The following is a 16,614-nucleotide window of genomic DNA, read 5'->3' as shown; positions in this document are numbered from 1 at the left end:
CCCTTGATTTTGTTATGAGGAAGGCTATGGCAAGGCCAAATGCAGGCATTGATTGGGATGGACAGAACTGCCTCATCTCGATTATGCCAATGATATTGCTCTTCTTGCTGAAAATGGTTACCATTTACAAGAAATAACATCACATTTACATAAAGAAGCAGCGAAGGTCGGATTACGCATTAGTGTTGAAAAGTCCAAAGTCATGCATACTGATGCTCAAGCTGACATGCCAAGAATTAAGATTGATGGATGCAAAAATTAAAGAAGTAGATAGGGTTACATACCTTGGCAGCACTATTGGACGAGATTGAGATCAACCTCAAATGCCGTATAGGCAAGGCATCAACAGTCTTTCAACAAATGTGCAAAATCTGGTCATCTATATCGATCTCACTTAACATTACGTCACGTAACTCAATCATGAGTCAAATCTCCTGTGTGGCACATAGAATCGCTGCCAACACAGAGCGTTCCAAATCAATCGCTCACGAGGGTCCATTTGACACACTGTGCACAAATACATGAACAAAGAATTCTGATTCAACCTCAATTTTGGGCATTGATGCTTAATCTTACAAAAGAGAAACAATGCTTTCCATCAACAACCAAGTCCAAGAATGATCTTCAAACAACAGACAAAAGTACAAAATACTGAACAGGACAAAAGTCACAATGGCTACATCTTGGTGCTTTGTATGATGAATAAATCCTGACTTAGCATTCTTAATCTGCTTACATCAGCTGTTCCTCTTCTAACCATTTTGGACTAAATCATGAACCATTTTGGACAAAATCAGTGTGAGGGCGCATATCAGCTGCAAAGGTGGCGCTCGCGAGCACCCTTCTGAAAGCTAAAATGACAATGGGACACTCTACGGTCTCGTGGACTTAAGGGACACGCACATGCGGTGGCCATTGTAAGTCCGCAAGACCGAAAGTGCACAAGAAATGTTCCATTTGGGACAGGGCCAATGTTTATTCAATACGTCCCGTGCTCTTTACCTACAGAGAGCTATTTGAGTGATGCACAGAGTTACTCCCCAAGTAGTGTTCCAAAACGCTCATTTAGGGTTCTATTTCAGTTAGGATGCAAAACTCATAAAGCAGCAATGTTATACTTTTACCTTTGCTGTTGCTCTTTAAATGTCACTGGCAGACAAATTATGATGAAAGTAAAATGTATAAATGCCCAATGTATTGTAATTATAGCAATTAAAAAGCATTAAAAAACAATCAAGACCCAGCGGTGTTTATAATAGTGTTTATTTTTCCTATGACTCTAAACCCTGGACCAAACAAAAAACAGAAGACAAAAAAACAAAAATTAAAAAAAAACTAACCAAATCACCATAAAAGAGACTTAGAAAATAGCAAAATCATCAAAAAAAGAGAGACTTAAAAAGAGAAGTAGCAGCTTTTACAAACACACAGACGGGATAATAGAAAAGTTTAAAAATAGCTGGCTCTAAAAACAAACAAGCATTAGATTGTGAAGAAAGTAAGATTTTATATATATATAGTATGTGTATGTATATGCATATGTACACACACACAAACTTATCTTAAAAGTGAAGGTAAAAGGTCATGAAAATTTTAAACTAAAAACACAACAAACTAAAAAAACCCCCCCCTCAAAACTAAAGATTTTTCATAGTTGTTGTGAGATTAGAGTCAACAAAAACTAACCATAAAAAACACCCTAAACTAATGTCACTTCTTCCTCCTGATGAATGCTTTTGCTTCTTTCTGCAGACGTTTAACGTCCTCTTTGCCACTGTCGTCTGATTCGGGCACATAGTCCGAGTCTTCATCCACCTCCTCCTCCTCCTCGCTCTCATCATTAATAAAACTGTTTTCATAGTGATCATCATCCTCACCCTCATCATCAGCAGCAGCAGTCTTGGCTGGACAAAACAAAACAGCATAAAATGTGCTTTGAATAAAAGATTCTAGACCCAGTTTACCTCTGTATTTCGCACTGACCCCTTGTGATCACCCAAGACAGTATAAATAAGGCTTAAGAAGAAACATCTTGCTCAGTTGCGTGGTAACAAGCTTAAATTTTTAAGATCTTCAGAGGATGATAAAGCTTCTTGAACAGCTGTGAGCATCTGTGGTCTCAGGCCTGGTTTATGTGGCATTCGGCACGCACTACACTGTTTTCAGGAGGAAAATAACCAAAATGGTTATGACTTCATGAAGCATTAAATGCAAATCACTTATCAGTGAAACCACTGATGATTGCTAACAATCAAACGTCACAAAAGCTAAGATAAAAATCTTATAATGTTTATTTTGATCGATGCTGATGTCCATGTGCAGTCTGTTCCTCCCCAGTTTCCATGCAGCATGTTTTCAATTAGTTTAAGAAGAGTTTAACTGTGTCAAATGTGACTAGGGCCCAGAGGAGCCTCAGGTTACTCACCAAACATTACACTCATTCAGTCCAAAGGTAAATGATTCAGAATCTGGCATCATTGTTGCGCACAGATTTGCGGGCATTAAATATGCATGAGTTAGATTAATAAACAGATTGTTTATTCTTCATCTCAGAACATCAAAGTTATTCCATCACTTTCAAAGCTCTTTATACAAATTGAGATGCGATTGGTAAGCGATGACCATTGCGACAAACCTAGTCATTTTAACTCAAAGCTATATATAAAAAGCTTATATTGAAGGCAGTCTGCCAAGACAACAGATTGTGGAATGTGCCACTCAATGATGTAATAGTGGGGCAAAACACCGCCTCTGCAGAAGATGATCAATGCCTGCTTCTACATCGCTGCTTGTTTAGCCCCGCCCATTGATTCTACATCGCTGCTTGTTTAGCCCCGCCCATTGATTCTACATCGCTGCTTGTTTAGCCCCGCCCATTGATTCTACATCACTGCCTGTTTAGCCCCGCCCACAGATTCACATCGCTACCTGTTTAGCCCCTCCCACTGATTCTACATCACTGCCTGTTTAGCCACGCCCACTGATTCTACATCGCTGCCTGTTTAGCCCACAGATTCACACATACGTCGCTGCTTGTTTAGCCCCGCCCATTGATTCTACGTCGCTGCTTGTTTAGCCCGCCCATTGATTCTACGTCGCTGCTTGTTTAGCCCCGCCCATTGATTCTACGTCGCTGCTTATTAGCCCCACCCATTGATTCTACGTCGCTGCTTGTTTAGCCCCGCCCATTGATTCTACGTCGCTGCTTGTTTAGCCCCGCCCATTGATTCTACGTCGCTGCTTGTTTAGCCCCGCCCATTGATTCTACGTCGCTGCTTGTTTAGCCCCGCCCATTGATTCTACGTCGCTGCTTGTTTAGCCCCACCCATGATTCTACGTCGCTGCTTGTTTAGCCCAGCCCATTGATTCTACATCGCTGCTTGTTTAGCCCCGCCCATTGATTCTACATCACTGCCTGTTTAGCCCCGCCCACAGATTCACATACGTAGTTGGTAAATAATAACGAGAAAGGCAAATGCAGGTCTATGCAGAAACCAAATGATAAAGATCCGAAGACAAGACGCTGTGCGGTGCCATGTTGTGGGAAAAAAGTCTTTGCATAGCCTTCCTTCTGACCCAAACATTAGAAAAGAGTAGATGAACTTTATTTTTAATGAGGCTGCAAATCACGTCATTAAGAACTCAGTCCTTTCTTCACTTCATTTTACTGTGGATTCAGGCACAATTCGACGTGGGATTTTCAGAAAGACTGAAACTAAAAGACGATGCTGTGCTGACTATATTAGATCCGACAGTAACTGTTTTTATTACGTGATCACTATTGCTTTGTCTGTTATTACAGATCGTTAGATATGTACTGAGTATTTATGCATTTTAAACTAAATCACAGCAGTGAAGGATGTACTGTCAAACAGACAAGTGTTAGCCAATCACAGCAGTGGGTGTTTACAGTGGAGTCTACAATCGGCCACATCTATTCAAACAGAGTGTTCTGATGAGATGGGCTAAAAACAGAACAGAAAATAGCCTATTACTTATAAATTATGATGTTTTTGAAGTAAAACTCTTGATAACATTATAAGTGGACCTCAGGGAACAGTACCAAATAATAAAAGGCAGTTCATGACCCCTTTACGAAATGCTGATTCCATTTTGTTGTAGATTACGTAATAGAGTTGATTGACTTCACACTATTTCAAATAACTGTTTTAACTTAATTTGTTGTACAATACCAAATAAATTTTATAAACTAAACACAAATTCAAACAAAAAATTAAAATTAAGTCATTAATTACTAAGACCTTTGTTCATCTTGGGACACAAATTCACCTCATGTCATTCCAAACCTGTAAGACCTTCGTTCATCTTGGGTATCATTGATCTTTTCCCGAGTGCTCTATGACCCTCCGTAGACAGCAAGGATCCTTACATGATCAAGGCTCAGAAATGTATCATTGATCTTTTGGCAACTGACCTTTCAGTTTTTAAAGAAGTATTTTTTTTTAGATTTAAAGCACTCCATTATCAAGTGCCTGATGTCTGGTCATTTGAGATGTTAAACCTTCTAAAACATTTCGAAGTAGAGATTTATGTGTCTAATTCAAGAGCCTCACTCAGCTTTCGTGGTTTCCACCACACAATTAACTTCTGATGAAAACCTAAATGCAGAAAAAAACCTGTATAATTCTGATAGTAGTCCAGAAGATGAAGTATGTGGAAAATTATGCATTTTTTGAACCTTAAACCGCATAAACACATTTCATTACAGTAAAATAATGCTCCTAATTAAAAAATCAACATTACCACCAAAAACAAAAGCTTAAGTACTGACACAAAGTATTAGTATTATTACACGTTTTATAGATAAGTACACACATATTGAAAATTCACATGTAAAAATACTCACGTGGTGATTTAGTGTGTTTGTAATCTTTCTTGTGAAGTAGATTCTTTCTGAAATATTGAAGAACTCTAGAGATAAAAATAAACTAAAAAAAAACTCAATAAATACACTTAATCTAATAGACTTTTCACTTAAGGCAAGACAGTTGGGTTTTGTTTTTGTTTTAATTGGGTTATTTTGGATACTTAAAATATCTTCTGTCAGACTAGTGGAAAGAAAATATTCAAAATACACAAGTGATAAATCCCCTCTGAAAAAGCCTTTATGTCAACAAAATCAAACAAGAATTTCGAACCCGGCTTTATCCAAAATTAATAAATATTTAATTAAAAAATACCCAAATTACACAAACAAAATTTGCACTACGATTAATGTAGTGGGGAAAGTATGGTGATATCAGTTAGTTACATTTTTTACTCTATTAAACTGTGGTGTCTTGCCTTCATTTTTTATATATAAATTATACTGAGCAGGAAGTTTTGCTTACAGAGTTTCTTATAATGATGTGTAAAAGTGGATTCTCAATTTAAACTTTGATTATATATAAATTATACTGAGCAGGAAGTTTTGAGTTCTGATAGTGACAGTTTTCATAGTACAGTTTTCATAGGATTCTCAATTTAAACTTTGATTACGTACACTAAATATGCATTTAAATTAAGTATTGTGGTGTGGTTGAACTCATTTGTCATCACCTGTAGCAGTGGGTACCATACGGACACTCAGGCCTGTCATCGTCAGCATCCTCTGCCTCCTCTTCCTCATAGTCGCTGTCTCCAGGGTGACTGCACTCCTGAAAGTGGACTGGATTTTTCCTGGCGTGAGGAAAAACACAATTGCCGAATGAACCGCAATGCACGCTGAAACACAATAAGGCAAATTAATTCAATCACAAGCATTCATGCAACTTAATTACACTGACAGCTAATCTAGGTGGAAATTAAAGTACTATTCAGCAGCATTTCCGCTGCTCATTTCAGCTTGTCGTTATCATTCTGTGACCCATCATAAAGCAATATTTAAATTAAACTGGCAGCAGAACGAAACTTTGAAAAAGTGCTTCATAAATCACAACTGATGTCAGTTAGAGTCACTTTTTAAAGTGCATGTAGCTTCTTTATGGCTGTGTCTAAAGGACAGTTTGGAAGGGAAAAAACAAAAAAAGATTCAGGGTATGCGAGTCCCAACGGAAAACTGAACCGGGCACAAATGCAAACAGTTTACAACCGCATGTCACGCTTCACCGCTGCGTTTGGGCCAGTGCCCTCCAGCTAAAATACCATCAGAGAATTAAACGTTAGGGAAAACATGTGCGTATGTCTTTGAAATAACTCGCAAGCTATTTCTCAGAGAAGCTTTTGCTTGGGATGGTTTCATTCTTAATCCTCTTTTAGCATCTTATCTTGAGATAATATGAGAATATCCAGCAAACTAATTAGCAGTGTTGATCTTCAAGAAATATTTCCAGTTATGTTTATGCCACTATACTGTCTTGAATAGTAATATTCGTAATGTCTAAACATTGACTTGTCAAAGCAGCAAAGTTTAAAAAGCAACAGTTCGCTCAAGGTTATTCAGTTTTGCGGTGCAGTACCTGTAGCAGGAGCTGCCGTAAGGACATGGTGCCCGTCGCTGTTTTTTCACCTTACTGGTGCTTGTTTTGCTCTCCGTGACCTTTGACCTCTGCTGGCGTCCCTGGCTGACCTGAGAATCACTGGCATCTTCTTCTTGTGTCTTTGAGTGTTCAGCGTGAGCTCCTTGTCTGACCTCGGCTCCCCTGCCACCTCCTCTTCTCTCCCCATCATCACACTCCATCAAACCGTTGCTGTTCTCTTCATCCGGGACTGATCCGACTCTACTGCTCTTGAGAGCGGTTGCATCATCCTGTCAGGATATCCATGCACACAGTACATACATTTCAGTGCAACACAATGCAGGTATTAGCTGTATTCTGGTAATCATATCTAACAGGTTTTACAAATAAAATATACTATTAAAAGGAAGACTAATGAACAAATGTTTAAAATAAAATAACAAAAAAAAAAATTAAAGTAAAAAAAAAATAAAAAATAAACATTATTATTACAATTCAATAAAAATAAAAAATGACAATATAACACCAGAGTGACAAAAATAAAAAAAAAAATATATAAATAAATAATATAAAATAATATACTACAAAATTTACTTATTCACAAAAAAATAAAAAAATAAAACAAAATAAATAATATATATTTTTATACTGCCAATTTTACAAAATGACAGCAACAGCAAAGTATAAAAGTCAATAGATAAATAGTACAATTTATTAATGATAATTAAATATATTAATTATAATTAATTATTAAACATAATAATTACAATTAACAAAATATATTAATTATTATTATCATTATTATGTTTATAATAATAATTATTATTATTATTATTTTTATTATTATCATTAACGTACCATTTATAATTATAATTATTATTAACATTATCATCATCATTACATTTTAAGTTGGCTTGAAAAAGCCAACTTGATATTGCTGTCATTTTATAAAATTGTATAATTATATTAAACAGTGCATACATCAAATAAATCACAAATTTAAAAAGTTAATAATAAAAAAATTATATATCAATGATATTATTTATACATATTTATAAAATAAAACAAAATACACAGTAATAAACAAGGGTCAGTAATCCCATATTGTGTAAAAGAGCTCATTTACCTGAGGCCCAGACTCATCTTCAGAGTCACTCTTCAGTCCCTTTGCTTTCCTTTCGGGCATCTCTTCCTCCACCTCCTCTTCCTCAGATGACACCTGTGTGGCACGAGCCCGTTTGGGTCCAGTTGCCCTCTTGGATGTAGCTCCTTGTTTGGGTTTTGCATCACCCCCCATCACCCACCAGCTCCAAAATACCCAAAAAAAACAATAAAAAAGAACCTTTAATGACCTGTAATGTCAATACTTGCAAGTTTTTGGTCACTACATAATTCAATACAAACAAAAAGTATTAATAAAGAGTGAAAAGTACAGGAAAAAAAATTCTTAAAATCGTGGTCTCCTGATGCAGTATGAACTCTATGATCTGTAGGACCACAACTGAGTGAAAAACACCTGAGAGGGGCTCCAGATGGACCTGTAGCACTGAGAAGGTCAGAGATTAGAGGTGACATGGATGTTTTGCAGACAGAGAGAACAGTGCAGCTAATGTATGACTCATGAGTCAGTGTCTCCAAACATCTGTCCATCACGGTAAGTGAGTGCTGAGGAAACAGAGTCTGATGAAGAGTACGTGCTGTGCACTGAGCATGAAGTGCAAACAACAACTATCTATCCAATAAAAAATGACTGTTGCAGGTGCAAAAAAAGAGCTCTCCGGCTCTGCTGATAAGGGCTTGAAAGTCTTCCCACACGCTCACTCGCACACTAAAGCACCCGTAACCCGTTTTAACTGCAGTTTCAGTCTCAGACATACTTGCGCTCAGAAACACAAGACAGAAAAATTCACGTGATGTTTTGAAACAGTGTCCTACTGATGAACAAAGCTATACTTACAGACTCTGTGGGGGAAAAAACTACAATAGATTCAGATTTTTTAAGAGGGGTTACAGAAATCAATACTATTATTCAGCAAGGATGCATTAAGTGACAAAAGGCATTTATAATGTTACAAAAAAAAATTATTTTGAATATTACATTCTTTGAACTTTCTATAAATATGAAAACTTATACTTTTATAATTATATTTAAATAAACAAATACTTTATATAAACTAATAAAAAAAACGTAGATCAAGCTTTACTCTCCCTAAAAATATATAATTTGTTGTTATAGGAAAATTAGCTTAAAAATTTAAATTAATTAAATATTAATATTTAATATATTAAATGTTAAAAATCTTAAATAAATATATACATACAAATTATTTATTCTATGCACATTCAAATTAAGCTCAAATTTGACCAAAATTATTTCTTTTGAGAGAGTTACACATCTTTCTATTGAAACACAAAATAGCAGTAAATATGTCAGTGGGATCTGATGCATCACCACTTTCATCAGTCTTTTTAATTTTATGTTGCCATTAATTAAAAAACAAAATCCAAAGACCAGACGACAGCGATTTAAAATTATGGGTAAGGATTTAAAATCACACCTTGAATGGTTAAAAAAAGGCTTTTAAACACTTGTTTTGGACATCATGTATCAGAGGGTTAAAGACATATGCTTGCTAAACACACAAATCTGCTCCTACATGAGCTGAATAAGAAAGCTTTCTCAAGCACGACCCCGAATGCAGGGTAAAGCGCCACGAGATCCAGATGAAGTGTTGAATATGACAGGTTTGGTGCTAATGAGCTGTTTAAGTAGTCAGTAGCACACCTACTCTTTTTCGTGTACGCATTAGAGATACATCTGCATTTCTGGAGAGCTGCAGGCTGGATGGGAGTAACCCTGAGGATGAGGGGGACATCTGGGCCCAATCTGAACCCAGTCTGTAACTGATTTGACAAGTGGATGTGGACTAACTCTCTCTGCATTCTCCACTTTGCTCCTCAACAACAGGCTGAGTACAGTCACCGTGACGACCGGACACTTGGCAGATGTGTTCTTTTTTTTTTTGAATAAGTGTGAAGAGACGGAACACTGGATCTGTTGCCATGGGGACAGTACCTTTGGTTGAAGTCAACATCCAGTCCGGCAAGATCCGCTTCTTCTGTGGCACATCAGGCACGTCCTGTTGTCTCTTTGTGGATGCTGAAAACACAAAATAGAAATAGATTTGAAAATTACAATATACAGGAGTATAGCCATGTAGGGTATTGAAGAGTATACAAAATACAGAAGATCAAAAAACAGTAAGGTATAGAAGTGAAGTGAGTATAGAAAAGAAAAGTATATAGACGATGAGTACAGAAGGATGGTATAGAATGTTATGTCTAGACAAAGAGAGGTATAGAAGAGTGATAAATATAATAAATAAATTGCATATTTAAATAATATATAAAAATGAATACATAAAAAAAAAATGAATAAATACAAACATATAAAATGCTAAAAGAATAAATAGAAATCAATATATAAATAATACAGAACAATATATTATAAAATTATAAGAAAACAAAGACAATAATAGTCGATATTTAAGTGATACAGAACAGTAGGTTATAGAATTATATGTATAGACAAAGACAGGCATAGAAGAGAGAAATTACAGAATTGAAAGTAGGCTATACAGTTTTGTATACGAAGTATAGAACTGAAAATTGCAGAACAGATGAGTATTAAATATGTTTATGATTTCTGATAAGGAACTACACAGCAAACAGAGAGCACATGATGTGACAGGAATACAAATAATAGTAAAAGCAGCAATAACAGCAGGGTGAGTCCTGGAATAAAACAAGTAGCAAAGAACTTCCAGCTAGAAGAAACATCAGGATACAATACAATCATGCATGAGTCCATATGTTTAAAGGGACAGTTCACCCAAAAATGAAAATTCCTTCATCATCATTTAGTCACCTGTATGAGTTTCACAAACACAAAATAAAGATATTTTGAAAAATGGTGGTAACCAAACAGTTGACGCTAACCACTGACCTCCATAATACTTTTTTCCATACTATGCAAATCAGTGGGGACCTACAACCTGTTTGGTTACATTCCTTAAAATATCTTCTTTAGTGCTTAGCAAAAGAACAAAACTTGAGTGTGACAAAATTTTCATTTTTGGGTTAACTATCCCTTCAGAACTGGCATTAAACTTCCAAATCAGAAATCTGGTCAAAGCTATGCCACTTTTCAAACGTTTGGGGGTCAATAAGTATGCAATATTATAAAAAATAATAAAATATACTGGCATTAAACTTCCAAATCAGAAAATATTTTAAAAACAATGGCAAGATATGCTATGCAGTATACTAATGTTTTCTATACTATACATTCACTGATGGGGGCAACACCTTGAAAAAAAACAACACTTCATAATACATCAAAACCAAGAATTTTTTTAATTCAAAACAAACCCAAAAATAAAAATCACAACAGGCTTCCTAATAATTAAAATGAAGATTTTTTGAATGCACAGGAACCCTGATAAGAAGTCTCTCATCTGGGTTCCTATGCATTAAACTGTAGTATGCAAAAACACACACACCTCATTTGCAGAGGAAAGAGTGTGTGAAGGATAACCGGCTCCTTTATCTTCTGTGAGTGTGGCGCTTGGGCTCGTGGGCGTGCAGCTGTTGGCTTCAAGTGTGGCCGAGTCTACAGAGGGTGCTGCTGGTCCACTCGAACACTTCTCCACCTCCATCTCCTCCTCAAACGCCTGACTGTTTCTGTGAAGAACCAGAAGTGAAAATCAGTGTAAATGGCCTATATCTCACAAATCTTTAAAACAATTCATCAACAAAAACAACAATCCCTCGTCAGCATGAGCACACCATGAAAGAAGACAGCCACCTAATAGCCTAATTTCACAGATGAAAGGCATGACTTTTAAATGCATGCAAATCAGCACATTCAGAATCAGCTCGTCACAGCAGATCTTATCATTTGTTTATCATCTGGGTGTTATCAGAGCGTCCGTTTTGAACGCGTCTAGTGTGCTCATTATAGAGGTCAAAATGAACACATTCAACCTGACGCTGATTATCATGTCTAGAGGGAATATAGATAGATGAGATAAATGACTGGCTTTAATAAAGGGTGCTATTTTAAGACGACAAAGAATGATAAGACTGCAAGAATGAATGTGTTTGAATATTCATGAGGGTGAGAATATTCATGAGTCAATGTGAACCATTCGCAATCAATTTCACTTCCACAATGTGACAGCATTCAACAAGAAAACAATGTAGCACTTCATAGTATCCATAAGGAATTATTTTGGATTGAAAAGGTCTTTCAAACCAGAAGCCAAATTTGACCGTATTAGTGCCAATTTGATTTCATGTTGATTTTAAACAAATGCATTCAACGCCAATAAATTAAACCTTTCCGTAAAGAAGTAAAATAAATAGAGAGGTTGCTGCAAATCATTGCACGCCTGCGTAGCCAATCAGATTGAGCTGTTGTTGCTGAATAATAAATGAATGCCTGTGAGTGACAGGCTGAATCACCTCAGGGTTTGACCATCTTCTTTGACATGCACTCTGTAAATGTATTTCCCAGGCATGAGAGAGAAGATGTCGCCCTCCTTTAGGCAATGCCACTGGTCCTTCTCCAGCGGCTGAGGCACAGCCACAATGTTCGTCTGAATAAAACATGGGTTCAGGTGTGTCTAGAGGATAGCAATGAGAGGAATACTGGTCAAACACATGCAAATAATAAGCCTTTTTGCATATGTCTTTTACGTACAGGCATACTCAGAATTACAAGACAACGAGGAGAGGAAGGAATCAGGCAGGATTTGTCTCCTGTATGAGTGCAATGTCTGAATATTTCTGAAGCATGTGTGCAAATGCTAAGCCATGGCTTCGACAACAATTACTTTCAACAAAAAGTCCAAATTTAATTATTGTTTAAGTATTATTTATAATTATATGTTTTATTTATTTGTTTAGCTTAGGCTTTAGCCATTTTTGAGCATTTGGCATATTTGTTAGTTTTATACTTTTTGTACTGAGTACAACTTGAATTTCTTTTTAAAATATGCTTGTTATTTCAGATGCATTTAAAAGACAAACAATAACAACAGTGAATTGAGCTTGTGCAGCTGAAAAAAAAAGTAAGTTTAATGAATTAACTCAATTAGGTATCAATAATGTGAATATTCATGAGATTTTTGAAAACAAGGGCTTGTTATATACCCAGAGTCGAAAGATCAATGGAGGCAAACATTACCTAAATATTCCAGAAATCACCGTTGCTATGACAGCATGACTAACAGGCTATAACGACACATGTAATTAGGAGAGACAGCTGCTCAAGAGAGAAAGATGCTTTTGAAAAATTACAAAAAAAAAATCACGAGTGCCACTTTTCTTCGACAGAAGAGTGTAAAATGACAAAACCACCATCACGACTCTCAGCCCACATCAGATGACTAACAAAAACCTACAGGCTTCAGACGCAGCTGGCCATTCAGGTTCTCGAGGACGCCGTGGTTTCTGGACACTCTCTTATCATTCACCTGGTGGAGGGCAAAGACAAAGTGAAATGATGCTATAATGGTAAACCGTATCTTAAAAAGTATGAATGTTTCTGGTGAATGGTGCAAAACTTTTGAAAAAAGTTTGGGTTCTCTAAGATTTTTATAAAAAAAATTGTTTTACTTTTTTTCCAAGTATGCATTCAGCTGATCAAAAGTGACAGTGAAGAGATTTATAATGTTACAAAACATTTCAACACTTGAAAACAATCTGTTCTTTTGAACTTTCTATTGATCAAAAAATCCTGAAAAGGAAAATGTCATAATTTCCAAAAAAAAAAAAAAGAATCAGCACAACTGTTTTCAATACTGATACTAATAAGAAATGTTTCTTGAGCAGCAAATCAGCATATTAGAATGATTTCTGAAGGATCATGTTCATGTGACACTGTAGACTGGAGTAATTCAGCTTTGCATCCCAGGAATAAATTGCATTTTAATATACAGTACAGGTCAAAAGTTTGGAAACATTACTATTTTTAATGTTTTTTGAAAGAAGTCTCTTCTGCTCATCAACCCTGCATTTATTTGATTAAAAAAGTCAGAAAAAAACAGTAATATTGTGAAATATTATTACAACTTAAAATAATAGTTTTCTATTTGAATATACTTTAAAAAAATAATTTATTCCTGTGATGCAAAGCTGAATTTTCAGCATCATTACTCCAGCCTTCAGTGTCACATGTAACATCCAGTCTATCACATGATCATTTAGAAATCATTCTAATATTCTGATTTATTATGAGTGTTGGAAACAGTTCTGCTGGCTAATATATTTGATGAATAAAAGGTTAAAAAGAACTGCATTTATTCAAAATAAAAAAAAATTCTAATAATATATATTCTAATAATATATTTTCTTTACTATCACTTTTATCAATTCAACACAACCTTGCTGAATAAAAGTATTGATTTTATTTAAAAAAAGAAAGAAACAAAAAAATTACTGACCCCAAATTACTGACCAGTAGTGTATATTTTTATTAGAAAATATTTTATATTTTAAAAAACATAGCTTCTTTTTTTTTTTTTTTTTTTTTTTTTTTTTGATTCATCAAAGTATCCTAAAAAAGTATCACATGTTCTGGAAAAATATTAAGCAGCAGAACTGTTTCCAACTTTGATAATGAATCATCATATTAGAATGATTTCTAAAGGATCATGTGATAATGATCCTAAAAATTCAGCTTTGCATCACAGAAATAAATGATAATTTAAAGTATAATAAATTTAAAAACAATTATTTTAAATTGTAATAATATATCACAATATTACATTTTTTTCTGTATTTTTGATCAAATAAATGCAGGCTTGATGAGCAGAAGAAACTTCTTTCAAAAACATTACAAAACAGAAAAACAACAGTGTTAACATTGTAAAATTCATAAATTATAGAAAACATTTATTTTGAATTGTAATATTTCACAATTCTTTTAAAAACATTTTGAAAAAATTATCCACTCCAAATCTCTGAACAGTAGTAAAAAATTATCCACTCCAAATCTCTGAACAGTAGTGTATGCATTGCTATATGAAAATAATTCAGTGTCACTTCCAATCATAAATGTTCAATGGCACCCACCACTATCATAAACATTGTTAGCTGCAGCTCAGTGTCATTCATGTGTGTAGCAGAACATTACAGTGACACCATGAGTCATGAGTCATGATATGAAATGACTCGAGCTTTCTTTTTTGTCTTCTTGACATATTTCCTTATGAAACAGGAAGCTGGCATAAGACAAAGACAAAGAGGGTTTTTTTGCAAGACAAAGATTTTAAATGTATAATTTATTTAAATGCCAAAGGCTGTCAACTTGTATGTGTACACTAGCATATAGATTACCTTAAAGCAAACTCCCATTTTGATTTTATTGGGTCTTTAAAAATTTGTCTATGCTATATAACCGATGTCAGGACTCCTGAGGTTTGTTAGTGCAATGCAAAAAACATTTTTGTCAATTCATGGACCACTCTATGGGATATTGCACCTCAGTATCACCTACATCTAACCCTCAGACGTAAGAGTTTGGGTGCCATCTTGAGGGCTTTGATTGTCATTGCTCAATGATAAATGGCTCATACATGAAATTGAAAGTAACACATTTGTTTTGTGTGTTCTACAGTAAACCAACATGAAGAAAACATTCAATATGCCAAAACATATATCTATATAAACTCACTGCACATGCTGCAAAAACATGCAGCTTTAGTGCACAGCATAATAATCTCAACAACAGAAATATCAATAAAAAACAGTAACTCCAAATTTCAACTAGCATTAGCATGCTATTTAATATATATTTAAGACATATTAGTGAAAATACAGTACATAGTACTAACAGTCCACTTACTCCTAGAAATGGTCCTCTCCCCAGGACAGTTTCTCCAAAGGGCAGCTCTATAGGACTGCCACCGTCCACCTGCTCCAGCTCAAAGCCTGGCATCTGTGCATAAGAAGACACACAGACCTGTCTGTACTTATAGTTCACTGTAATTAACTATAAAGTGTATGCAAATGCTGTAAGGGCTCGCACGCGCTGCAATTTTATAACTTTCTCAGTACAAACTCTCCCATTAAGAACGAAATTACTTACTATTTCATAAGGTTGCGAAGACGAATTCGTTACAGTCAACTTTTCGCTGCTTTGTGCACAAGAAAAAGGCTGAAGGAGCTTGCTGCGCTGACTGAACGAGATGTGTAACAAGAAATGAATATTGAATAATAATTTTCGGACTTCCGGTGAACTCCGAGACGAGCATGCGCTGTATAAACACGCACGTGGGACCCTTTCTAAACGTTTACCCACAGCGCTGCACAAATTTAGGACATGAATAATTAAAACTGTTATCTATGACTTAAATTCTGCACTACAGTAATGCAGAATCAAAACAACTTTAAATTTCCGCTGGAGAGAAGCGCATGCGCAGTGGGACGGGGGCGAGGTTTGTCTTGTGGGGCTTCCGGTGTAAACAAACGCTGACATTTAAATCCTCAGCTGTCTGAGAGACGCCTCCGTCGGTATGAATCTTTACAAATAACATGTTTAATTTTTTTATAAATATAATTAATTTGTCGTACAGAATAGAGTTATATAGATGTGACCGTTTTTAAAATCTGTTTTAGACTCTGTTATCTAGATTTACTTGGTGGCTTTTTCCACGTTACACGCACACTATAACCTTTGTGTTGCTTAAATAACGCATTATTTGTAAGTCATATGTGACCCTGTACCACAAAACCAGTCATAATGGTCATAAAGTCATAACTAAGCTTTCCATTGATGTGTGGTTTGTTAGGATGGCACAATTTTTGGCTGAAATACAACTATGTGAAAATCTGGAATCTGAGGGTGCAAAATAAAATAAATAAATGAATAAATAAAAAAGGGGACAATCGCCTTTACAGTTGTCCAAATGAACGGTTCACGGTAGGAAAGTTACAAAATATCTTAATGGAACCCTAACCCTAACCCTAATATCCTAATGATTTTTGCATAAAATAAAAATCGATCAGTGTGACCCATACAATGTATTGCTGGCTACTGCTACAAATATACCTGTGCTTATTATGGCTGGTTGTGTGGTCCAGGGTCACA

At 35.5% G+C, this 16,614-nt stretch overlaps 1 protein-coding gene across 1 annotated transcript; it reads right to left on the bottom strand.

Moving 5' to 3' along the window:
• Window positions 1-1,697: 1,697 nt before the first annotated feature.
• Window positions 1,698-15,902, bottom strand: aplf (aprataxin and PNKP like factor). Its single transcript, XM_042762368.1, has 12 exons — window positions 15,613-15,902; window positions 15,370-15,462; window positions 12,926-12,997; window positions 11,985-12,145; window positions 11,021-11,201; window position 10,452; window positions 9,507-9,618; window positions 7,585-7,765; window positions 6,459-6,748; window positions 5,560-5,679; window positions 4,868-4,914; window positions 1,698-1,904 (listed from the first exon to the last, which is right to left on the bottom strand). The coding sequence occupies exons 2-12, from the start codon at window positions 15,460-15,462 to the stop codon at window positions 1,711-1,713; spliced, it is 1,452 nt and encodes a 483-aa protein (XP_042618302.1). The 5' UTR covers window positions 15,613-15,902; the 3' UTR covers window positions 1,698-1,710.
• Window positions 15,903-16,614: the final 712 nt, after the last annotated feature.

This window comes from Cyprinus carpio, chromosome A1 (assembly GCF_018340385.1).
Source record: "Cyprinus carpio isolate SPL01 chromosome A1, ASM1834038v1, whole genome shotgun sequence".
Taxonomy (NCBI): Eukaryota; Metazoa; Chordata; class Actinopteri; order Cypriniformes; family Cyprinidae; genus Cyprinus; species Cyprinus carpio.
Note: the sequence above shows the minus strand (reverse complement) of the source record. Positions and strands in the feature narration are given on the sequence as shown.